Source organism: Pelophylax lessonae (genome assembly GCF_965119305.1).
Source record: "Pelophylax lessonae genome assembly, chromosome: 1".
Taxonomy (NCBI): domain Eukaryota; kingdom Metazoa; phylum Chordata; class Amphibia; order Anura; family Ranidae; genus Pelophylax; species Pelophylax lessonae.
The window spans coordinates 879,435,003-879,461,977 of record NC_138768.1 but is presented as its reverse complement, the minus strand read 5'-3'; the positions used below and the strand labels follow the sequence as shown (position 1 = coordinate 879,461,977).

Genomic DNA, 26,975 nt, shown 5'->3' with positions numbered 1-26,975 from the left:
GCTATGAAACCATCTAGGGCTGTTTAATGGCAATATGTTTCTTGGTGAGAATTGGTCACTGGGCTTAATCCCTCTAGCGGCTCTGCTTGGGAATTCTCGATGAACAGATGTTTGATTGGGGTTTTTGATTTGGCACCCAGTGCACATGCCTGTCTTCTTTCATCTGATCCTGCACCTCCTACCTACCCTGTGCCCAACACTAGATCATATACCTCTTACCCTGTGCCCACCACTGGATCATATACCTCCTACCCATTTCCCACCACTAGATCATGTACCTCCTACCCTGTGCCCAACACTAGATCATGTACCTCCTACCCTGTGCCTTCTACTGGATCATATACCTTCTACCCTGTGCCCAACACTAGACAATATTCTCCCTACTCTGTGCCCGCCACTACATCATGTACCCCCCGCACTTTGCCCTCAACTAGATCATGTGCATCCTACTCTGTGCCCACCACTAGATCATGTACCTCCTACCCTGTGCCCACCACTGGATCATGTACCTTCTACCCTGTGCCCACCACTAGATCATGTACCTCCTACTCTGTGCCCACCACTAGATCATGTACCTTCTAACCTGTGGCCATCACTACTCCCCTTTATCCTGATTGCTGCACCTCCTCTACTTTTATCACCACATCTTTTTCTACAAACTATCCATGTTGTTATACATGTGCTTGTAGAATGAATACCATGTGCATTCCTTTAATCTATGTCATGTATTATTTGCTGCCATAATCACCTCTGTTTCTCTTTCACTCTAAATACTGCCCTTCATTAACACTCCCTGCAGTCACCGCCACTGCTTTTGAAGTCTTGTCAGTAAAAGGAAGTTTGCACAACATGATATGCTTTGTAATATAACCCCTTTAGCAGCAAGTCACAAGGTGAGAGTAAGCTACAGGAGCTGATCTATATCAGAAAATTGATCAATTCTGATGTACTGGCTAATGAAATTTCTTGAGATCCTAAAATGCCAGGACAGTACAAATACCCCCATATGACCCCCTTTTTGGAAAGTAGACAGTCCAAGGTATTTAGTAAGTGGCATGGTCAGTTTTATGAAGTTGCAATTTTTATCAACATTTTTTGGAAAATGAAGAAATTAAATGTAACGGAACAGGGCACCCCTGACTGGGTACCTCCGTTGACAGATGCTCCTAGTGCTTTCCAAGGGCTCCGAGCACTCCACCAGATACCATAACCACTTCAGACCCCACGAACTGCTGCAGCTTGGTTAGGGTCTCGTAATCTCCTACCCACCCTGGACCTATGACAAGGCTCCAGGTTCCTGTGGGTGAACCTCTCTTTCCCCAGAGAGTGCAGCAGAACAAGCTCTTACAAAAGCTCTTACAAGAGCTTAGTGATTATCCAAGTGAGTATGGAAGACCATAGCAATCCCTTGCAGCAGATTCCCCTAATAAGAGACAGGACTCTAGATTGAGGGTGAAGTAACTCTAGAACAACTTTATTGAAAGAAACACAGCTTTTTATATACACTTTGAGAATACAACATGAGCAATTACACAGATCCACCCACCACATCACACAATGGTTTCTATATGATCCCCAATACACATTACTCTCTGTAATTAAATCCCCTAGCAGAGAGACAGGTGAGCTCATTAGCACACTTAACAATAGGTGAATGGAAAAGCTGTCTCAGACCCTATTTTAGACAAAAGCACTTCAATGATTAGCAGGCATGGTGTCTCTCATAGTTCCTGGATGCCCAAATTAGGAGCTGAACTTCCTGTGCCTGACAGTGTAAAGAAATAAGATAGATCTCCATATTTCCTTAGAGATATTGTCAGTGTTCACCACCCTCTTGGTCACCCTGCATCCATAATAGACGCAGGGTGACTTAAACATAAGAGAGCCCCATAAGGCAGGGCATGGTGCCCCCCAACCTCTCTAAAGGAATTTGGGGTGCACAACCCCCATGCCCAAAGTGACTCCTGTCACATTAAATAAAATGTGTTTTTTATTTTCACAGTTTGTCATTTAAGCTATTGACTCCTGTCACATTTGTCCCCTTTCGGCAGGAGACTAACACAGAAGGAGACCCTAAACAGGTTTACCTGGAAGTTAGTCCATAGTTCCAGTCCTCCAAAGTCTGCACCCACAAAGTCCCCCAAACAAATTGTCCGGGACAGAACGTCACTCACCCAGCCAACCTCTGTCACTCTTGTAGAACATCCCCTCCGTGGGGAAAGAAGCACGAACTGGCCCTTCTCCCAGGATTCCTTTCAGCTGCTGGAGAGAGGACAGGGTCGCTGGGCTCACTTCCTCATGCTGTTGGGGATCTGGGCCGACTGCCCAGCATCCCTGGGGTATACAGGTGGAGATTGTAGTCTCATCCACCTTCTCAGGAAATCCATCCTTTGTAAGTTGAAGGCAGAGGCCAGCAGCACTCTGCTCTGTTGCCAGCCCTTCTGCTGGGTTGGGGTTGGCGAATACTACCCCCAGAACCTGGTTGGGGGTCTGCTGTAGAGAGGAGGGATCGCTTACCTCCTCCTTCTGGTATTCCTGTGGGGTAGGTTGGGGATCTGAAGACCAAAAAGGATATTAAAACAGAAGCTCCTCCTACGAGAATCATCATGCGCTTCTCAAATGAACACAATAAAATAAGAAACATAGTAGAAAAGAACTGGTCCATTCTTACTGAGGACCCCACACTCAAAGAACTGGTACCTGCTCATCCTCTCATCACATACAGAAAAACACGATCTGTACATCAGACTCTAGTACATAGTGAAATGAAACCTCAATGAAAACCTCCTTGCAAAACCGTGGGCACCTTTCCGTGTGGCTCCTGCGCCCAATGCGCAGTTATACCCAAATCCACATACCTGCTTCTTCCTAACGGTGAAACCTTCATTCCCCGCCATTTTGCCAACTACAAAACCAAGGGGGTGGTATACATCATGAACTTTGAATGCGGTGCATTCTATGTCGGAAAGACACGCCAAGAATTCGTACTGAGAGTCAATAAACATGTACAAAGCATGACCATCGGCAATTTCCATCTTCCACTAGGCCGTCACATAACCCACTATCATAAATACAAGATGCCAAAAGTGTCTTTTTCTGCACTAGATCGCATCCACATTCCAGCTAGAGGAGGGGACTGGAATAAGTCCCTTCTACAGAGAGAGATGCGTTGGATAAAAAAACTCAATGCCACAACACCCCCTGGATTAAACGAAAGCGAGAGTTATCCCCCCTTCCTAGAAGGCTTTGCCTCTGGAAAAACCGACTGAATAAACACCCCACTATATCACACTTCAAACAATAAGCCCCCCTGTTCTATATCACACTCAAGACAGTTTTCTCCAAAAAATCCTTTCTCCCCCTGTAACATAATTTTACCTTGAACATGACATGTGTGTGTCTCATTGGGTATCACCCATCCCTGCCCACTGGATACCCCCCCGACTGGATAGTCCCTCGACTTTCTTGTTGTAATTAATATTGCTGTTTAAATACTATTAATTACCAATAACCTGTGATTATCATTATTATTCCTTTTATTACTTATCTCATTATTATTATTTTTGTACTATGATGTATCATATGCCGATTACATTGTGACCAACTCAGTCTCAATCGCCCTGGACCGAAATATTCCCTCCTCTGTTTTTTCAAACCCACCCGGCACAGGTAACCCCAGAGTATCAACACTCTGGGGAATGACAGAGAGTTTGGGGGCTGCACCCTCTAAGGTCTCTGTCTTACTCCTGTGTCTGCGGCTACGGAACACCTTGCTATGCCCATCACATCACAGGCGAGGTGCGCGCGCAGTCCATCTGCGCGCGCGTCACGCTCATACGCCGGCCCGGAGGCCGGATCGGCGTCGAAGTGCGCGCGCAGTCCATCTGTGCGCGCATCGCGTCCACACGCCGGCCCGGACGCCGGATCGGCGTCATGACGTACGGATGCGCCAGTGCGCATGCGCCGATGGGTATAAATAGCCGGGGATTTTAAACAGGGCGCCACTTCCCTCTAGCAGAGGGACAGTGCGGACGCCCAGGACACGCTACCTTGGATTCCAATTGCTACCTCAGCCCTACAAATCGTAAGTTTATCATCCAACAATGCTATATTTTGCATTGTTGGATGTACTCTTTCCTAAAGTGCCGAAATGCCTTTTTTCCAAGGCTCACCAGCACAACTTTCTTTACCAGGGAACAACCGGAATTCCTGACCAGGGCTCCCCCTGCTGTTTGAATCCGGAACTTCCTCAAATGTAAGTCTCTATATGCCCACACAGTGGTCTAATTAAAGCAATTATATATCACCGCCAATACAATCTACAATCTGTTTCACAATGCAGGCTGAATTAAAGAAAGAATATCCCTTCCACAGGCCTTCTACTTTACATTGGATCATTAAACTGAGACCTCTATCACTGGTTAAAATTAACTGTAAGTGACAAGCACCATTTTACCATAGTGGTTTAAAGGAATGTTAAACCATTTTTGAAAACATTTTTTGACCCAATATGTCATATTTTCAGGCCAATCAGAAGGGCACCCTTCTTCCTCATACACATCAAGCATTTTTCTACGCTATGTAAGTCTGCTCAAAATATTATTCCTTTATTCACATCCAAGATTTTTGGCACCACCACCAATGCCTCATCTATATTTTTACAGATAGCAAATCCTCTACAAATCCTGTGTGATTAGTTTTGGGAAAACAGAGGGAATACTAAAGCCTGGGATCTGACTGTCCAATCACATGTACGTGCATAATTCTTTATTTTTTATTTTTCACTATTTTTTACAAATAGTATTATATTATATTCCTTAATATATACTCACTATATTTTTTCAGATATGATGAACTCTCCCCCCTTCCTTGATAAAGGCAATATACCAATAATAATGCCGAAACGCGTCGGAAGTTTGCAAAGACACTCTCTCTCAACAAGCTCATATGCATGAGCACTAAGTAGACAGAGTTCTTAAAATCACCATTCACATTGTCACCTCTTCATTCTACCTCACTCCTTCACATGGGTCTATAACCCATTGGCACTAATTGTGTTATATTGTTTGTATAATTATCATGCTATCAATACATATATCTTTTAAATAAATTGTATAAAACACACTATCTGACTGAGCCCATAAAGTCCCACCTTCTTTGGCCTGAGGCACCAAACCTTATTCTAAAATGTCTCTTTGGGATGTTGGCTACACATACTAACCTAGGTATCGGGGATCAAATCTTTTACTCATCAATTTTGGATGGATAACACATCTGCGTCCTCCCAGACCCCTGACCTAACACTTTCATACATTGTCCTGTTTCTGCTGAACAGCAAGGCAAAAACACATCATTACTTCGTGATCAGTATAAATCCCAGCATCTCTTGACTGAGAGTTGATACTCATAGCCGAGCAGCTGCAGGATATTCACTCCTTCTCTCCAGCTATCCTTGCCACAATCTGGAGGCACCTCCAGGAGAAAAGAGGGACACCATGGGGGACCTTGTGGGCACCGAATGGGATTCCCTCATGTTAAACATACAGTCTAATTTCAAGGAAAAAGAACAACTAAACTCAGATATATTTGCACTTTTTGCCACTCTCAAAAAGCACCTGGAAAAGGAAATCAGCCTTACATTGGCACGTTCGCACGTTCGATAGATATATCAAGGAAAACATCAACCCGGCCGGCCTAAGGGTCCAAATTTTTCCCACAATCGAGAACATCACATCCCAGCTAAAGCATGATTGGGAAGAAATACTTAACCAATGTTCAAAAAATTTGATGCTACTTTTGCAAGAAGAATACCTTAAACAAAGCAAAAGTTTGGAAGGAGAAATTAAAAAAATATACGACCAACTCGCACCTTTAAAAACAGCCGCTTTATACAGTGAACAAGAAAAAAAGCTGAAAGACCATCTCGAAGAATACAGCAAAGACATCCTTGTTAAAAAAGAAAAAAAGTACTGGCGAGACAAAAACGCATTTACACAAGGCCGGGCCTACAAATGGACCAACCAAACTAGACCAAATCGCAATAGGAATCGCACACCAAGAAATCCGTACTATCAACAATCCTCTGATTCGTCCTCATATAATTCCGGCGCAGAAACTAACAGGGGGAGAGACAGAAGTCACCCCCAGAAACCCCCTGACAGACGTGAACGCGAAACACCCCAAGATCAAGGAGGTATATACGCCTCCGACACTGAGATATCTGACACCACAGCAACTAATAAAAATCTCAAACCTCATGAAATGTTCACCCGATCTAAAGTTAAAGGTTTTTTTTTAGGGAAATCCAACAACAAAACCAAAAACCCACCGAATCAAGATCCAACGGAAACGAGACCGGAGGACAAGAAGGACTGAATGTCATCAACCTTTCTTCACATATTTTAACACAAGCACAAAAAGAAGTACTCTCTCTCGGACTCTCATTCTGTCCCAACTAAGGCATGGATAAATTTGAGGTCATAAAAGACATCAATTTATTCGCCCGGAATTTACTGCTAAAAGCCACATACAGCAAAAAACCTACAACGGAACCGACACCCACACCATTAACTGCGGCCGAATTCCGAGCAATCAGAGACCTTAATCTATTGTTAGAGGAAGGAGGACTAGATGATTTTGAAGAAGCGGAACCACTCACAGACAGCGAAGAAGAAGACACCACCACAGGACCCACCACAGAGATACAATTCAAGAAAAAATCACATATTTTCCCTTCTCTCAACACAAACCCTGCCATCGCACTTTTCGTGCGTCAAACTACAAAAGATATTGAAAAACTACGCAAAATCTCATACCCAACCAATCTCACACGGGACCACAGACAAGCACTAAAAGAACTACAAGATAACGAATCCATTACTATAAAACCCTCAGACAAAGGGGGCAATGTTGTTTTAATGCGCAACGAAAAATATAAAGAAATGTGCCTCAACATTTTGCAAAACAAAAAATACTATCAACAAATTTCCCCCCTAATGGTACACAGCTTTAATGAGGAGTTTTATAAACTCGTTGACAAAGCATACAATAACAGAACTATTACACAAACCCTTTGGGAATTCATTCGAACGAAACATCCGCGAGTGCCAACATTTTACGCACTCCCTAAAGTGCACAAAGATCCACTAAATCCGCCCGGACGACCCATTATTTCCGGAAACAGGAGTATCACGGAAAACATCAGTCAGGTGATTGATGCTCACCTTAAACCTTTCGTTACCAAACTGGCTTCATATGTCAAAGACACCGGACATCTACTTCAGATATTGGACAACATCTTCATACCAACAGACGCTTTCCTTGTCACCATTGATGTTGAAACGCTCTATAATAACATTCCCCATTCTAAAGGCCTACAAGTAGTAGAGAAAATACTTCGACAAGAAAGCAGATATGATACCAACTTCAGCACTTTTATCTTACAGATGCTGAAGTTTATATTAAATCACAACATCTTCTCCTTCTGTGGCACGTACTATGCACAAATATGCGGTGTTGCTATGGGCACAAGTTGTGCGCCCACATACGCCAATATCTACCTAGGCGAATGGGAAGAGGACTTCCGTTCATCAGAACACTACAACAAATATACTAGTCACATCACTCTGTGGCAAAGATACATCGATGATGTTTTCCTCATATGGACCAGATCAGAGACACTTTTATTAGAATGCTTAAACCAAATGAATCAAAATCAATTCAACATGTATTTCACCATATCATATAATCAAACAAAAATACAGTTTTTGGACACTTACATCTATAAAGATGACGCTTGTAATCTTCTAACAACTCTCTTCAGAAAAGAAACAGCCAGCAACACAATACTTCATGCCAAGAGCTTCCATCCAGAACCCCTTAAAAACTCAATACCATACAGTCAGTTCCTCAGACTCAAGAGGAACTGCACTAACCCTTCGGAATTTCAAAAAGAAGCCAATGCCTTAACTGATAGATTAATAAACAGAGGATACTCTAAAACATGCCTGAGAAAGGCATTTAATCGGGTAAAAAAATTGGACAGACAAGAGATTCTGTATAAGAAGACCAAAAAGGATATTAAAACAGAAGCTCCTCCTACGAGAATCATCATGCGCTTCTCAAATGAACACAATAAAATAAGAAACCTAGTACAAAAGAACTGGTCCATTCTTACTGAGGACCCCACACTCAAAGAACTGGTACCTGCTCATCCTCTCATCACATACAGAAAAACACGATCTGTACATCAGACTCTAGTACATAGTGAAATGAAACCTCAATGAAAACCTCCTTGCAAAACCGTGGGCCCCTTTCCGTGTGGCTCCTGCGCCCAATGCGCAGTTATACCCAAATCCACATACCTGCTTCTTCCTAACGGTGAAACCATTCCCCGCCATTTTGGCAACTGCAAAACCAAGGGGGTGGTATACATCATGAACTGTGAATGCGGTGCATTCTATGTCGGAAAGACACGCCAAGAATTCGGACTGAGAGTCAATAAACATGTACAAAGCATGACCATCGGCAATTTCCATCTTCCACTAGGCCGTCACATAACCCACTATCATAAATACAAGATGCCAAAAGTGTCTTTTTCTGCACTAGATCGCATCCACATTCCAGCTAGAGGAGGGGACTAGAATAAGTCCCTTCTACAGAGAGAGATGCGTTGGATAAAAAAACTCAATGCCACAACACCCCCTGGATTAAACGAAAGCGAGAGTTATCGCCCCTTCCTAGAAGGCTTTGCCTCTGGAAAAACCGACTGAATAAACACCCCACTATATCACACTTCAAACAATAAGCCCCCCTGTTCTATTCCCCATATCACACTCAAGACAGTTTTCTCCAAAAAATCCTTTCTCCCCCTGTAACATAATTTTACCTTGAACATGACATGTGTGTGTCTTATTGGGTATCACCCATCCCTGCCCACTGGATACCCCCCCTGACTGGATAGTCCCTCGACTTTCTTGTTGTAATTAATATTGCTGTTTAAATACTATTAATTACCAATAACCTGTAATTATCATTATTATTCCTTTTATTACTTATCTCATTATTATTATTTTTGTACTATTATGTATCATATGCCGATTACATTGTGACCAACTGGATGTACTCTTTCCTAAAGTGCCAAAATGCCTTTTTTCCAAGGCTCACCAGCACAACTTTCTTTACCAGGGAACAACCGGAATTCCTGACCAGGGCTCCCCCTGCTGTTTGAATCCGAAACTTCCTCAAATGTAAGTCTCTATATGCCCACACAGTGGTCTAATTAAAGCAATTATATATCACCGCCAATACAATCTACAATCTGTTTCACAATGCAGGCTGAATTAAAGAAAGAATATCCCTTCCACAGGCCTTCTACTTTACATTGGCCCATTAAACTGAGACCTCTATCACTGGTTAAAATTAACTAAGTGACAAGCACCATTTTACCATAGTGGTTTAAAGGAATGTTAAACCATTTTTGAAAACATTTTTTGACCCAATATGTCATATTTTCAGGCCAATCAGAAGGGCACCCTTCTTCCTCATACACATCAAGCATTTTTCTACGCTATGTAAGTCTGCTCAAAATATTATTCCTTTATTCACATCCAAGATTTTTGGCACCACCACCACTGCCTCATCTATATTTTTACAGATAGAAAATCCTCTACAAATCCTGTGTGATTAGTTTTGGGAAAACAGAGGGAATACTAAAGCCTGGGATCTGACTGTCCAATCACATGTACGTGCATAATTCTATATTTTTTATTTTTCACTATTTTTTACAAATAGTATTATATTATATTCCTTAATATATACTCACTATATTTTTTCAGATATGATGAACTCTCCCCCCTTCCTTGATAAAGGCAATATACCAATAATAATGCCGAAACGCGTCGGAAGTTTGCAAAGACACTCTCTCTCAACAAGCTCATATGCATGAGCACTAAGTAGACAGAGTTCTTAAAGTCACCATTCACATTGTCACCTCTTCATTCTACCTCACTCCTTCACATGGGTCTATAACCCATTGGCACTAATTGTGTTATATTGTTTGTATAATTATCATGCTATCAATACATATATCTTTTAAATAAATTGTATAGAACACACTATCTGACTGAGCCCAAAAAGTCCCACCTTCTTTGGCCTGAGGCACCAAACCTTATTCTAAAATGTCTCTTTGGGATGTTGGCTACACCTACTAACCTAGGTATCGGGGATCAAATCTTTTACTCAGGTTGGGGATCTGGACCGGCTGTCCAGCATCCCTGTAGGTCTGGTGCAGAGACTGCGGTCCCATCTGCACCTTTGGGGTCAGGTCTGTTGTCTCCCTGTGGTTGGGGAGAAGGATTAGTTGTCTCCTCTCCCTGGAAGGTACACTGCTGCTGGGAAGGAAGGACGACACCTTTGGCTCCCTGTAACTCCTGCTGTAGCTGGGGACCTGGGCCAGCTGCCCAGCCTCCCTGTAGGGCCGGTAGAGAGACCTCGGTCTCATCTCCACCTGCCATCGGTGGGTCTTCACAGTACCCCCGGTCTGTACTGTCTCCAACTGAAGGGTTGTGGGTCTGGATCTGCCACCCAGGACTCCAGGTTCTGCTTGCAGGGTAGATTGGGGTGGAATGGACCAGAGCAGGCGTTGGTAGTCCTGAACCAGTTCCCACTCCATTCTGACCAGATGAATAAGCATCTGACCCCAAGTCAGCCGCTTTTGGGAGACCCAGTAGGGCTTCCCTGGTGTCCTGGATTTCCCAGCGCTAAAACTCTGCTGGACATCCAAAGTCCCTCTCCTCAAAGGCCTCCCGCAGAAAGCCCGGGCCACTATAGTCCTCACCTTCTGGCATATTGTCGTCAGCCATCCAGCGGTCGTTCCTGGTGACGTACCACTTTAGTGCCCGGTAAGCTTCATCCAGCCACAACTCCTTCCAAATCAGGTTCCACAGCTCTGTCACCCACTCATTCAGGGGTTGCTCTCCTAGGAAAGGTAACTGCAGGGCAACGTATACCTGGAACCGCTGTTCTTCGCTGGGAAGGTTCTCTCTCTGCCTCCACTGCACATCCTCTAAGGCCTCATACCACATTTCCTTTTCGAGTAAAATCTCTCCAGTCCAGTATGGCTTCCTCTGATACAGGCCCATCCTGTTGGACCAAGTGTTGCTGCAACCTCCAGAGAAACTCCTCCTCATATGGGGATGCTGCACAGGTGTTAGCTCACTCCATTACGTTACCAGTGTCTCTGAGCTGCTTCTCCTCACACTAGGACGCCATCCCACCGCTTGCCGCCAATGTAATGGAACAGGGCACCCCTGTACTGGGTACCTCCGTTGACAGATGCTCCTAGTGCTTTCCGAGGGCTCCAAGCACTCCACCAGACACCGTAACCACTTCAGACCCCATGAACCGCCGCAGCTTGGTTAGGGTCTTGCCATCTTCTACCCACCCTGGACCTACGACAAGTCTCCAGGTTCCTGTGGGTGAACCTCTCTTTCCCCAGAGAGTGCAGCAGAACAAGCTCTTACACAAGCTCTTACAAGAGCTTAGGGATTATCCAAGGGAGTATGGAGAACATAGCAATCCCTTCCAGCCGATTCCCCCCAATGAGAGACAGGACTCTAGATTGAGGGTGAAGTAACTCTAGAACAACTTTATTGAAAGAAACACAGCTTTTTATATACACTTTGAGAATACAACATGAGCAATTACACAGATCCACCCACCACATCACACAATGGTTTCTATACAATCCCCAATACACATTACTCTGTGCAGGGCCGGTGCAAGGATTTTTGACACCCTAGGCGAAACCTCATTTTGCCGCCCCCTTTGCCCTGCCCATGTAACGCATATGACCTACCTGCATCTACACTGACCTACCAAACCACTACACTGACCTGCCTGCCCCCTACTCTAACCTACCCCACTCTTATACTGACCTACCTGGCCCCAACACTGACCTACCTGACTCACACACTGACCTACCTGACTCACACACTGACCTACCTGACGCATATACTGACCTACCTGACTCACACACTGACCTACCTGACACATACACTGACCTACCTGACTCATACACTGACCTACCTGACTCACACACTGACCTACCTGACACATACAATGACCTACCTGACACATACAATGACCTACCTGACTCACACACTGACCTACCTGACTCACACACTGACCTACCTGACACATACACTGACCTACCTGACTCATACACTGACCTACCTGATTCCTACTTCCTTCCCTACTCACACTCCCTTCCTCCCCTCCCATCCCCCACACAGACAGCTTGATGTAAATCGGATGCATCCTGATCCTTACCTCTTCTTGGCTTCATCGTTCATCTCATCTGGGCTCTCCTCTCTTCAGCAGTGGGTAGGCTGTGGGCAGTATTGTTTAGAACACGGAATCCTTGCCAGCGCCATGCAGCTGTTCTTTGGTGTCCTTCGCTGGCCAGGAAGTTAGGTAACAGTCACTCTCCCAATGCTCCTGTGATCTCCAGCCACCCCTGGTGTCATGGTTCCCGGCTCAGACCCTGCACACATGGTTTACCTTCTTCTGACTGGGCTGCAGCACCAGACGGGACATGCTGCCTGTTCTACAGGCTCCACTACAGGTGCAGGCGGCCTCATGGGGAGGGGAATGGAGCCGAGGAGAAAAAGCAGTCAGACATCTCAGATTACCCGGGGGAAGGAGAAGGGAGGAGAGGTTTTGTCCCGGCTCTCTTCCCCTCCTGTTATCACTACTGCTGGGGCAGTTATCTGAAGACACAGATGCTAAAGGGAGGCTGGGGGTGCAGTATGTTTCCAGCAGAGGGATGTTGACAGTGTTGTCCCGGCGGGAGGGCCGAGGCTGAAAGCACCGAGCCCTGGACATCACTGCAAAGGCTGAGGGAGGGGAGTAGTTGCGGGGGATAAGACAGGCAAAAACACTGGTAGCGATAGGGGCGGCTCGCTTGCTTAACACTGCAGCAGCACACCGATGCGGCGCCCCCAACTGATGTGCACTCTAGGCCGGCGCCTACCTTGCCTATAGGTAGCGCCGGCCCTGACTCTGCGTAATTAAATCCCCTAGCAGACAGACAGGTGAGCTCATTAGCACACTTAACAATAGGTGAATGGAAAAGCTGTCTCAGACCCTATTTTAGACAAAAGCACTTCAATGATTAGCAGACATGGTGTCTCTCATAGTTCCTGGACGCCCAAATTAGGAGCTGCACTTCCTGTGCCTGACAGTGTAAAGAAATTAAAGAAATAAGATAGATCTCCATATTTCCTGAGAGATATTGTTAATGCATATTACTGTCCCATTTGAAGTAGTCAAAACCATATTCTCAGTGTTCACCACCCTCTTGGTCACCCTGCATCCATAATAGACGCAGGGTGACTTAAACATAAGAGATCCCCATAAGGCTGGGCATGGTGCCCCCAAACCTCTCTAAAGGAATTTGTGGTCCACAACCCCCATGCCCAAAGTGACTCCTGTCACATTAAATAAAATGTGTTTTTTATTTTCACAGTTTGTCATTTAAGTTATTTCTCACACACAGTAAAGACATACTTACAATTAGACCCCAAAACATATTCTGCTATGCCTCCCAATTATGGGGATACCACGTGTGAGATTTTTTCACAGCCTAGAAACATAGAGAGCCCCAAAATCCAAGGAGCGCCTTTGGGCTTTCAAAGAGCATAAGCACATTACATTTTCTGACCACCTATCACATTACTGCAGGCCTGGAGTACCAGGACAGTAAAAACTACCACAATGTAAACCCATTTTGGAGATTAAACACCCCAGGACATTTTCTAAGAGGCATGGTGAGCCTTTTGAAGACTTCAGGTTTTTGGTAAATGCAGAAAGAAAATGAAATTTAAAATTTCAAAAACAAAGTTGTCAATTTCCTAAAATATTTTGTTTTACGCAAAGCATAGGCATACCTTTAATTGCACCCCAAAACACATCCTGCTACTCCTCCTTAGCATGGAGAGTACCACATTTAAGACTATTTTAATATTTGGACTGATTATATACCGGATACTGTATTTTCTGTATTACAAAAATCAACCAATTGGATTAACATCAATGTACTATAATGGTTGCCTCTATACGAGCGGTCAGGGAAAATTGCTTAGTGTAGTGTCACCTATAGCCGTCCCTATTTATAAGTTAAGCAAGCCTAGCCTACTGGTCCCTGGCTGCCCCTTAGATGTATGGTTACGTCCTGAATCGACAAAGTTCCCGCCCAGCTGTTTACATGCAGTGGCCAGGAGGGAGGTGGTTAAGATGGGGATTAGAGAGGTTGAGGTGGAAGGGGCTGAAAGGCTTTCCTATAGAGCTTCATCACTAACACACCAAGACCTCAGCCAGAGGTTTTTGTGATAGAAAGACTTATAAGTCAAGCCCATCACTGGGCCCTTTTCTCAGGCAACAGTGACCATAATGATGTCTTAACAGGTCTATTCAAGGATCCAACGAATAAAAAGTAGATACAAAACAAAGAAAGGGCGCACCAGCCTAGCGCATTATCCTCAGCGAGTTTATTAAATCAAAATAAAACTCAGCTACTCACAAACATTCGTTAAAATCAGACACATCAATTCCATAAAGCCGCCTCATAGCAGAGGTCCGATATCTCGTTGGAAGCAGAGCCCTCTGCTTCCAACGAGATATCGGACCTCTGCTATGAGGCGGCTTTATGGAATTGATGTGTCTGAATTTCACGAATGTTTGTGAGTAGCTGATTTTTATTTTAATTTAATAAACTCGCTGAGGATAATGCGCTAGGCTGGTGCGCCCTTTCTTTGTTTTGTATCTACATTGTTTGGTCGACCACCCCGGTCGTAAGGGGCAGCAAGGTCTAGCCATAATGGATGCCAAGTACTAGCAGGAGTTCCGGGATTGAGGCAGCCTGAGGACCAGGTTCTGAGCGCAGGAGTGGGGTGCTGTATAGCACTTATCTTTTTTGGAATAAAAAGTAGTTATTGAGCATTTGCATGCTGCTTTCTTATTATTAGACTATTTACAATAGTGCAATCCATTGGTTTCTTACTATAGCGCCTGGCTTTAAAGGGTCCTAACATTGTGAGAGGCAGCAACAGGGGCTGATCTGTATCAGAAAATTGATCAATACTGATGTACTGACAGCCTCTTCTATGTCTTGAGGCCCTAAAATGCTAGGACAGTACAAATACCCCCCCCCCCCCCCATATGACCCCCCTTTTTGGAATGTAAACAGACCAAGGTATTTAGTTAGAAGCATGGCCAGTTTTTTTTTAGTTGCAATTTTTATCAGTCACTAGAACACCAAGACCTTAGTTAGAGGTTTTTGTGATAGAAAGACTTATAAGTCAGGGCCGTCACTGGACCCTTTCCTCAGGCAACAGTGACCATAGTGATGTCTTAGTAAGTCCATTCAAGGATATAACAAATAAAAGTAGTTTTTGAACATTTTCATGATGCTTTCTTATTATTAGACTATTTACAGAAGTGCAATCCATTAGTTGCTTACTATAGCACCTGGTTTAAAGGGTCCCTCAACTGTATGGCACACTCCAGGTTCCCTATATACTGAGCACTTATCCAACTCCTACCCCTCCAGCCAGGCTGTAGAGATCAGCGACCATTTTCATTTATTACATAGAGTAAGTACCTGTAATAAATAAATAAATCCCCTACCGTTGCAGGCTGTAGAGATCAGTGACCATCTCTTACCCCTCCATCCAGGCTGTAGAGATCGGCGACCATCATCTACCCCTGCAGGCTGTAGATTTTATTGACCATTGTCTACCCCTCCAGGCTGTAGAGATTAGTGATCATCACCTACCCTTTTAGGCTGCAGAGATCTTTGACCATCACCTACCCCTTCAGGCTTTAGAGATCAGTGACCATCACCCACCCCTCCCGGCATTAGAGATCAGTGACCATCACCTAACCCTCCCCAGGCTGTAGAAGTTAGTGAGACCATCATCTACTCCTCCAGGCTGATGAGATCAGTAACCATCACCTATCAGGCTAAATTACTAACAACATAACAACACTAAAGGTTAATTCACACCTGAGTAGTTTGCTTGTGGAAGCATATTAAAGAAAGCATCAAAAGATACAATTTTGGTCTAGGTCTTAATGCAATTTTTTTTACCAGTTCTCTTAATCGGTTTATGCCCATTTACATGAGTTACTGTAACATGACTTTGTTACAAAATAAACAAACCACAAATTTACTTCCACTTACCAAGAGCTTTGTTAGAAACATTATTATATATTTGCAACCATAAAAGGATGTACATGGTCAGCATTCATACTTCAAATAGATTGTGGCATTCAAGTGGCGATTGATTGATATTAATGGGCGCAGAGTGAGATTGGCCTGAAGCCAAATAAATAAATAAATAAGCGAGGGGCTGCATAACTAGGGGGACAGGAGAAACAAGAAAGCAGCAATAGCATAGAAGGGGGGCTATGTACCTTGATTGGCTAAGTTGTAGTGAGGAAGGGGGCTGTAGGGGATATACTGTATAGGGCAAAAAGGCGGCAAAGCAGTTGAAACCAACCAATGTGAAGGAATCTTCCCATCCTCCTGCCCTGAGTTTGGATCTGTTCTAGTGATGACCATACGGCCTTAGCAGAGAGTCATAGAGACTGCCGAGGACCATCTGGTCCTAAATAGTCTCTATGGTGAACTTCCACCACTGGCGGATTCCTTCTCCAGCTTGCCTATTGCACATGCGAGCCGGTAGAAGCACCAGAGAGCGACGTTGGGGGGGCGTCCCTTCCCACCACCTGTAAGAACGATCAAGCGTCTGAACTGCCACTATGATTGTTCTTACAGTGAAGGAAATGATATCTGAACGATGCCTGCAGCTGCACCCATCATTCAGATATCTCCAATCAAAGCCCAGGACGCCATATGACGTCCTTGGGCTGGAAGTGGTTAACGAATCATTGTAATCATTTTATGAAGATTTTTCTTTTGTTTGTTCACTTTGCCACATTTGAATCAAAAAAAAATCTAAAGTTTTCATTTAGACTGATTTAAAATTTATGGATTCGAACGTTTGGAATCTAAAAAAAATAAAATCGGTAAATTCAAAGAAAATTTGAAAAAGACATAAAACAAATTCCAAATATGAATTCCAAATACGAATTGAACAAATTAATTGAATTTAACTAAAAGAAATAACTAGATTACCGAATCGAAAAGAAGCTAAACTAATTTTTTCATCCTGCAGATGTCTATCTTCCACCCCTCCAATGTAAACACACAGAAGATGCTGACGTTATTAGAAAACAGACTGAAACCCGACTTTAGTTGTAATCTTTGAGAATAAATTATTTTACAGTACTAGCAGCTAGAGATGGGTAGCGGGCACTTTAACTGGTTCCTGCACATCGTATAGTCAAATGACAGCCGGGTGGGACCGCTCTAGTTCTGGGTGGATGTCATGTCCTCCCATTCTTGCCGCACATGCGTGCCGACCGGTGGTGAGATGTGTCCCTAGGACACAGCGCATCACCGATCAGGGTAAAGAGCCAATGACATCTGCTCTTTACTGCGTGATTGGCTGTGTCCAATCACAGCTGATCCTGATGTAAAACACACTTACTGGTTTTCGGCATTCCTTTCCTCGCTGGCACAAAGTGAGAGGAGGGACGGTAACCGGCTAGTGTGAAAGAGGACTTCTGGACTGATAATCAGGGCACTTATCATCAGTATCCTGATGATCAGTGCTGCCTCTACAGTCCCCATCAGTGCTGCCTATCAGTGCCAACCAGTGCCCATCAGTGCTGCCAATCAATGCTCATCAGTGCTGCCAATTAGCGCCTCCTCATCAGTGCCTCCTATTAGTGCTGCCTATCAGTGCCTTTCAGTGCTGCCTATCAGTGCCACATATTAGTGAAGCCTCATCAGTGCCCACCAGTGCTGCCTCATTAGTGCCCATCAGTGCAGGTAATCAGTGCAGCCTCATCAGCGCACATCAGTAAAGGAGAAAAATTACCTGTTTGCAAAATTTTGTAACAGAAACCAACCAGTTCCCCTCAGTGCTGCCAATCAGTGCTTATCTGTGCTGCCAGTTAGTGCCTCCTCATCAGTGCCTCCTATCAGTTTCCATCAGTGCTGCCTATCAGTGCCCTTCAGTGCTGCCTATCAGTGCCCATTAGTGCCACATATCAGTGCAGCCTCATCAGTGCCTCCTCATCAGTGCCTACCAGTGCCGCCTCATTAGTGCCCATCAGTGCAGCCTCATCAGCGCACATCAGTAAAGAAGAAAAATTACCTGTTTGCAAAATTTTATAACAGAAACCAACCAGTGCCCATCAGTGCTGTCATTCATTGCTCCTCAGTGCTGCCAATTAGGGCCTCCTCATTGGTGTCTTCTATCAGTGCCACCTATCAGTGCTGCCTATCAGTGCCCATTAGTGCCACATATTAGTAAAGCCTCATCAGTGCCCACCAGTGCCGCCTGATCAGTGCCCATCATTAAAGGAGAACAATTACCTGTTTGGAAAATTGTATAACAGAAACCAACCAGTGCCCATCAGTGCTTCCATTCATTGCTCATCAGTGCTGCCGATTAGGGCCTCCTCATCAGTGCCTCCTATCAGTGCCCTTCAGTGATGCCTATCAGTGCCCATTAGAGCCACATATTATTGAAGCCTCATCAGTGCCTCCTCATCAGTGCCCACCAGTGCCACCTCATCCGTGCCCATCAGTAAAGGAGAAAAATTACCTGTTTACAAATTTCTATAACAGAGAAAAACAGTTTTTTTTTTCAACCCAGTGGTGAATAAATACCACCAAATGAAAACTCTGTGTGCAAAACATGATAAACATTTCATATGGGTACAGTGTAGCATGACTGCGCAATTGTCATTCAAAGTGTGACAGCTCTGAAAGCTGAAAATTGGCCTGGGCAGGTAGGGGGTAAAAGTGCCCAGTAGGCAAGTGGTTAAGGTTCAGTGCATTGTGGATTCCCAGATACTTTCCATCTCAGAACAGTTGTATGGAGCGGTTATCTGAGTGGCCAGAGCCTGTTAGCTCCAACCAGTTTGGCCATTGTCCTCTGTCCTCAATAAGATATTTCCCTCCTAAGCTCTAGAGAAACCTTTCCTAATCTATTTAACACGAGGGAACCCTTGAAATAATTTCCTGGGCTCAAGGGCCCCCTGCTAATGGCTTTTGGCACACAATGTGTGCATGGGACCAAAATTTCTCTGCCAGGAAGAATTGCAGATTCTTTCTAGTGAGAAAGCTAATTGCAGATGTGAAGGATTCCTAACTAAATCTGCTGGCCTGTATCCACATTATTTTACACATTGAGCTGCTGTCACATGATTGGCTTATTAGATAATTGCAGGTGTACAGGTGTTCTGGATAAAGTGCTCAGAGAGTGTATTTACTTGTACAATGCAGTTCCCCACCACCCCTTTAAGAGATTCTGAACAGGTGGCAGCGGTGACGTTCCTGATCATGTGTTTCATGCTTACCCCTAATGCAGGTGGTCAGACACTATAGCTGGCTTCTGTGTTCTTCACCTATAGCAGCCCCCTTTCCCACAAGGTAAGCAGGCCTACTGGTTCAAGGTCGCCCCCAGGACTTATAAACAATGCTATAGTACCTGGCCACCACGCCAGGGCATGAACGAACTGAACAAAGCAAACAGGTACTTGTGGTTGGCAGACAGGCAAGGTTCAGAATAGTCAGGCTCAATATCTAAAGTCAAAGCCAGGCAGAGTTGAGAGAATGATCAGTATCTGATCTGAGGCCATCAACAATGTAAACCAATCTAGCAAACCAGGGTAGACAAACAGACAGCTTGATCAGGTATTACACACGCTATCACAAGAATGAGACTGCAGGCTTGGCTGGTTTTAATCAGGTTTGGTCTCCACCCAGAGATTGGCTGCATCAATCACCTTGCAGGTGGACAGACATACAAGGAGAATGCCACAGCTAAAATCAGGATGCTGGAACCAGCATCTATGATAGTGCAGGAGCGCACACATGACTACTGTGATTGGGAGCCCCTCCTACTGGCTCCTGATTATAAATGGTGATACTAATGACAGCTTGCTCAGCTCTCAGTGAGCATGCTCTCAGCCAAGAAAAGTGGTGCACCATGGATGTATATGTGAGGCATGTGACTTTTAAGGCACACCTGCCCTGCTGCTGTACAAATGTATTTGATGGTAGGCAAGAGGTTAAGGCTTTTTCATAGAAGTAGGATGTTATTAAAAAGGTAAAAAGCTCCAATCTCTAACATTAAACTTACTTTAGCACACTGCACATTATTGTATGATAGAGGAATGAAGGTCCCTTCCTGTAATGTTCTGGTACCTCTGGTACCCTTGTCTCCATATTTCTCCTTTCCTAATTGCGTCCCATCTTGTGTAACAAGGGACGCATATACCTTTAAGACCGGATGACATCATTGCCGAGCGCCGCTATGAGCGGCTATTTCAATCGCCGGTTTGCTCTCACTCATCGCTCGTTCAACCGCCATGGTTGGAGCGTCCCGCTGTCTGAAGTCAGCATACCAGTTCGACACGTTCCTGTATCTCGCTACCTGAACCTGTTTTCGGATCCTGTGTCTCGCCACCCGATCACCCCTGGCATGCTGTTTTCACCTTCATCGCATGTTCACCGCACCTACTCCTGTGAAGTCGGAGCTGCTGACATTCTCCCTTGATGAACTGAAGCCGGAAACCTCGCTGGTGATCCGTATCTCGCTACGGGATCACCCCTCTCCAATGGACACTGTTACTCCTAAACCTATCTAAGTGATAAGTACCCCGCAGGGGATTCTTACTAACCAATCTCCTACTGTCATCTACTGCAATTACCAAGACTATCTGTATCTATCTATTCACTATCATCTGCATAGACTGTTAGCTCTTGGGACTACCTTCAACTATCCTTGCACTAGGTTACTCTGTCTAAGTATACTCCATCTGTGTCCTCTTACCATCTGCACTATACTTGACATCAGAACCTATCTGCTTTACCATCACCTGCAACTCTCCTAATACTACTTCTAGTGCTCACCATACAATAGCCTGTCTCTCATCTATATATCCTCATATATTCTATCCCTCCATTAACATCTATTAATATATATATGGTATATAACAGGCTGTACACGGTGATGAAGTCCTGAGAGTTGGATATGTTTGTTCAACAGATTCTCTACAAGGCTACTGAGTGTAATAATTCTGCAGCTGTAAATCCATCCACTAACAAAAACGCATGAACGTTACAGATTGAACGAGCCTTTAAAAAAAAAATATGGATTCAGCAGAATTATCCACTCATGTACTACAATTAAAACAGCAAGTAGATGCATTGATCCTTGCGCTTACAGAGGTACAAAATGAAAATCAGACCTTGAGACAGCAGCTTGGCCGTCTCACACAGCCTCCTGCTGCTCAGCCCCGTGAGCCTAAGATAAACCCTCCTATAGTGTTTTCTGGTGATCGGAGCAAATTCCGTGAATTTAAAAACGCATGTCGATTGTTTTTTTTGTTAAAACCTCTAACCTACACCACTGACCAAATTAAGGTTTGTACCATCATCTCCTATTTAACGGGTGAACCCCGGGCCTGGGCAGATGCTCTCTTTGAAAAGGATGATCCACTCCTTAATTCTTATCCCTTATTTCTAGCACAACTTGCTACTTTATATGAAGACCCCAACAAGCAGAGTACCGCTGACACCCAATTACGGGCCTTAAAACAAGGAAGGAGACCTGTTGAAGATTTTGTGGCGAATTTTAAAAGATGGTCCCCTGATTCAGGGTGGAACGACACAGCTTTGCGAACGCAGTTTAGACTCGGCCTATCTGAGGCCGTTAAAGACGAGCTCGCCCGAGCGGATGTACCTGGCACTCTAGAGGGACTGATACAGACCAGTATCAATATTGACAGACGACTACGAGAAAGAAAGGCTGAGAAGATGGGCTCACCATTTTCCAGTCCTTCTCGGATGTTGCCTGCTGACCCTACTCCTATGGAAGTAGGAATGATACGTCCACCTCTGACCCTTTCTGAACGTGCCAGGAGGAAAACCGAACATCTTTGCATGTACTGCGCATCCCCGAATCATTTGGTAAACGGCTGTCCTCTTGTCCGCAGAAAAGAGGGTGAGTGTTCAAATGTCTTACTAGGGGGACTCACAACTTCCTTTTCTAATCCCTATCTTTTTGTTCAATTAACATTGCAGTGGGACCAAACTAGGATCACCACCAACGCTATGATTGACACCGGATCTTGTGGAAACTACATGGACATTTGTTTTGTCTCCCTTAATAAAATACCTATTGTTTCAAAACCCAAACCTGTCTCCGTTAGTTTTATTAACGGTACCCCTTTATCCTCTGGTCCTATCACCAGTCAGACACAGGCACTTCTTGTAACTGCTGACGAGTCTCATGTGGAGACCACCACCTTTGATGTATTAACTTCACCACATTTTCCAATCATTTTGGGACTTCCCTGGTTACACATACATCAACCAATCATCGATTGGAAAACAAGAACGTTAGCCTTCTCTTCTCACTATTGTGAGACGACGTGTAACCTCCCCACACATGTTAGGATCCTGTCTGTACTGCCGGATGACATTATTCCTAAGTGTTATCAGGATTTATCGGAGGTTTTCCTTGAGAAAAACGCTCAAATGCTACCTCCCTATAGGGACTATGATTGTTGTATCGATTTACTCCCTAATAGCAAGTTGCCTTTCGGACATGTTTATCCTCTCTCACAGGATGAACCCTCTCATCTTAAGGAGTATCTGGATGAGAACTTGGCAAAAGGATTCATCCGACCTTCTACTTCCTCCACTGCTGCTGGGCTCTTCTTCGTCCGCAATAAGGACTCTAGCCTTAGGCCTATCATTGATTTCAGACAATTAAATGCCATCACAATAAAGGATCGTTATCCTTTACCCCTTATTCCTGAACTTATCGAACAGGTGCGTGGGGCTTCTTTCTTTTCAAAATTGGACCTAAAAGGGGCATACAATTTAATTCGAATCCGTAAAGGGGATGAATGGAAGACGGCATTCAGAACCAGATACGGACTATTTGAGTACCTTGTAATGCCATTTGGGCTATGTAATGCTCCCGCAGCCTTCCAACGGTTTATAAATGAGATATTCCGAGACTTGCTTGATGTTTGTGTGGTAATATATTTGGATGATATACTTATCTATTCTCATTCCTTACCTGAGCACATAAAACATGTGAGACTTGTGTTGTCAAGACTACTTGCACATAACTTATATGTTAAATCAAAGAAATGTTTGTTTCATAAAGAGGAAGTACTATTCCTAGGGTATATTATATCTAAAAGTGGAATCAAAATGGACATGAGCAAAATATCCTGCATTCTGGATTGGCCTGTGCCAACCACTCGCAAAGCATTACAAAGGTTCCTAGGATTCTCTAATTACTATAGGAAATTCATTAAGAATTTCTCTGCGATTGTGAAACCTCTCACACAACTTACAAGCACGAAGAAACCATTTAATTGGTCAAAAGAAGCAAATGGAGCATTCTGTCTGCTGAAATCAAGCTTCACTACTGCCCCCATACTATGCCATCCAGACCCCTCCCTTCAATACATCTTGGAGGTAGATGCGTCTAATATGGCAGTAGGAGCAGTTCTCTCACAACGACCAACAAACACCTCACCTCTTCACCCAGTTGCTTTCTTTTCAAAGTCATTAAGTAGCCCCGAGGTGAACTACCCAGTAGGTGAGAAGGAGTTATTAGCAATAAAACTGGCGTTAGAGAATTGGCGACATCTACTTGAGGGCACTCAATTGCCAATTCTGAGATATACTGATCACAAAAACCTTCAATACCTTCAGACTAATAGAACTCTTTCCCACCGGCAGGTACGGTGGTCGTTATTCTTTCTGAGATTTAATTTTTTAGTGACTTACACGCCCGCAGACAAAAATAAAAAAGCGGATGCACTCTCACGACTAGCCGAGAAAGATTGTACTGAGGTTCCCTCAGTTCCTATAATACCACTTGAACGTATTATCGGAGTCGTTCGCTCCCTGAAGGAGGAGATTTTGCACAGCATAGGATTGGATTCACCTCCACCACAACTAACTACTGACGCAGAAGGCTTCCTCTACTACAACGATAAATTATACATACCCCCTACTATGCGAACCAAGATCTTCGAATTGTCGCATGATGTACCTATGGCAGGACATATGGGTATGACTAAAACTCTCAATCTCCTCACTAGGCAATTTTGGTGGCCAGACATGAAGACAACCGTAAAAAAGTTAGTTTCATCTTGTGATATCTGTGCAAGGTCTAAAATTGACAACACGAAACCATCGGGGTTACTTTGTAGTTTACCGATACCCCAGGTTCCGTGGGAAGTGGTATCCTTAGACTTCATAGTGGAACTACCACCTTCCAAAGGATTCAACACCATCTTGGTGTCAGTGGACCATCTGACCAAGATGGCACATTTCACTCCTATCCGAAAACTACCTTCATCCAAACAAACAGCGGAATTGCTTGTGAAACATGTCTTTAAGTTACATGGTATTCCAAAAACACTGCTGTCTGACCGTGGTTCACAATTCATCTCAAAGTTTTGGCTAGCTCTATGTCAGATACTGCGAATAGAGCGTAACCTTACTTCTCCCTACCACCCTCAGACCAACGGACAGACAGAGAGAGTTAACCAGTGCATTGAACAGTACCTGCGTTGCTATACTTCGTATCTACAGGACGATTGGGCAGATCTCCTCCCGCTGGCGGAATTCGCCTATAACAACGCTACTCATAGCACTACTAAGCAAAGTCCGTTTTACCTGAATTATGGGTTTCATCCCACACTCCTTCCTCCACGTATCTTGCCATCAAGTAATCCAGTGGCATCTGATTATCTTGCCCAGATAAAGGATTCTCTGGGATTACTCAACAATACCATATCCCATGCTCATAGCCAACAAAAAAAGTACTACGACCTCCGTAGGAAACCCTCTCCCCAATATGCCATTGGGGATCTTGTTTGGCTTTCTACAAAAAATCTGAGACTAAAAATCCCTAGTAAAAAACTTGGACCTCTATTTCTGGGACCTTTTCCAATAGAGAAGCTTATTGGAAAAGCTGCAGTACAACTCACATTGCCAGTAGACCTCAAAATACATCCTGTCTTCCATGTGTCTCTACTGAAGCCCCATGTTCCTAACCAAGGAATAAGGCCTACTATCTCACCTCCACCTCCTGTACAAGTGGAGGGCGGAGAAGAATTTGAGATAAAAGAAATTTTGGATTCCCATTTTAATAGAAGACTCCAGTATCTTGTACGATGGAAGAACTATGGGCCCCAAGATGACACCTGGCTGGATACCTCCGATATACATGCCCCTAGACTGATTCGCAATTTCCACTCGAAATATCCGGAAAAAACAGTTCTAGAGGCCTTCCGGAGCCGGCCTTAAGGGGGGGGGTACTGTAATGTTCTGGTACCTCTGGTACCCTTGTCTCCATATTTCTCCTTTCCTAATTGCGTCCCATCTTGTGTAACAAGGGACGCATATACCTTTTAAGACCGGATGACATCATTGCCGAGTGCCGCTATGAGCGGCTATTTCAATCGCCGGTTTGCTCTCACTCATCGCTCGTTCAACCGCCATGGTTGGAGCGTCCCGCTGTCTGAAGTCAGCATACCAGTTCGACACGTTCCTGTATCTCGCTACCTGAACCTGTTTTCGGATCCTGTGTCTCGCCACCCGATCACCCCTGGCATGCTGTTTTCACCTTCACCGCATGTTCACCGCACCTACTCCTGTGAAGTCGGAACTGCTGACATTCTCCCTTGCTGAACTGAAGCCGGAAACCTCGCTGGTGATCCGTATCTCGCTACGGGATCACCCCTCTCCAATGGACACTGTTACTCCTAAACCTATCTAAGTGATAAGTACCCCGCAGGGGATTCTTACTAACCAATCTCCTACTGTCATCTACTGCAATTACCAAGACTATCTGTATCTATCTATTCACTATCATCTGCATAGACTGTTAGCTCTTGGGACTACCTTCAACTATCCTTGCACTAGGTTACTCTGTCTAAGTATACTCCATCTGTGTCCTCTTACCATCTGCACTACACTTGACATCAGAACCTATCTGCTTTACCATCACCTGCAACTCTCCTAATACTACTTCTAGTGCTCACCATACAATAGCCTGTCTCTCATCTATATATCCTCATATATTCTATCCCTCCATTAACATCTATTAATATATATATGGTATATAACAGGCTGTACACGGTGATGAAGTCCTGAGAGTTGGATATGTTTGTTCAACAGATTCTCTACAAGGCTACTGAGTGTAATAATTCTGCAGCTGTAAATCCATCCACTAACAAAAACGCATGAACGTTACACTTCCCTGGTGAGCCCAGGATAACCCCCTGCCATCATTTTATAATATTCCATAATCACCGACCACTAAAAATAATATATAAAAAAATTGGTTCTGTGATAGTAATAAACATTGTATCTTACCTTCCCCATCCTGAGAGATAGCAGCTGGTGTCAGTTGGTAGAGGAGACAGATGGTGATCAGCAGATAGGACCATGGGGCAGACATGGCAGGCGGACCCCCAGCTACAGTCAGTGTGCTCAGTGCTCAGTCTTATCACTGCCTGTTCTGTACATCACACACTGACAGAGGAAATAACTAGCTGAGATTCTGATCAACAATACATATGAGAGAGTCACTCTTCCTCTTTTGTGGTAAACGTAAAGATCTGCTCAAGATTCTGAAACCCGGAAACACTTAATACTCAACAAGCCGAGTGTGACCTCCCTGGTCGGCATCGTACCTTCTCTATGAACTGTAGACCTCAGGATCCTCATTTCATGAATTTCACATGTACACAGGAGAATGTATGGAGAGTGCCAAAACAAACAAGGAACTGAT

The 26,975-nt window shown here is 44.3% G+C and overlaps 1 protein-coding gene across 1 annotated transcript in view; it reads right to left on the bottom strand.

The window, feature by feature from the left end:
* Positions 1-26,773, bottom strand: part of LOC309550548 (C4b-binding protein alpha chain-like) — a gene marked incomplete at its 3' end in the record, with an annotated part of 114,328 nt that extends 87,555 nt beyond the window's left edge. The window contains exon 1 of the mRNA XM_082250902.1: positions 26,558-26,773. Coding sequence (XP_082107028.1) covers positions 26,558-26,642 — 85 coding nt within the window. The 5' untranslated portion in view covers positions 26,643-26,773. The remainder of the gene's footprint in view (positions 1-26,557) is intronic.
* Positions 26,774-26,975: the final 202 nt, after the last annotated feature.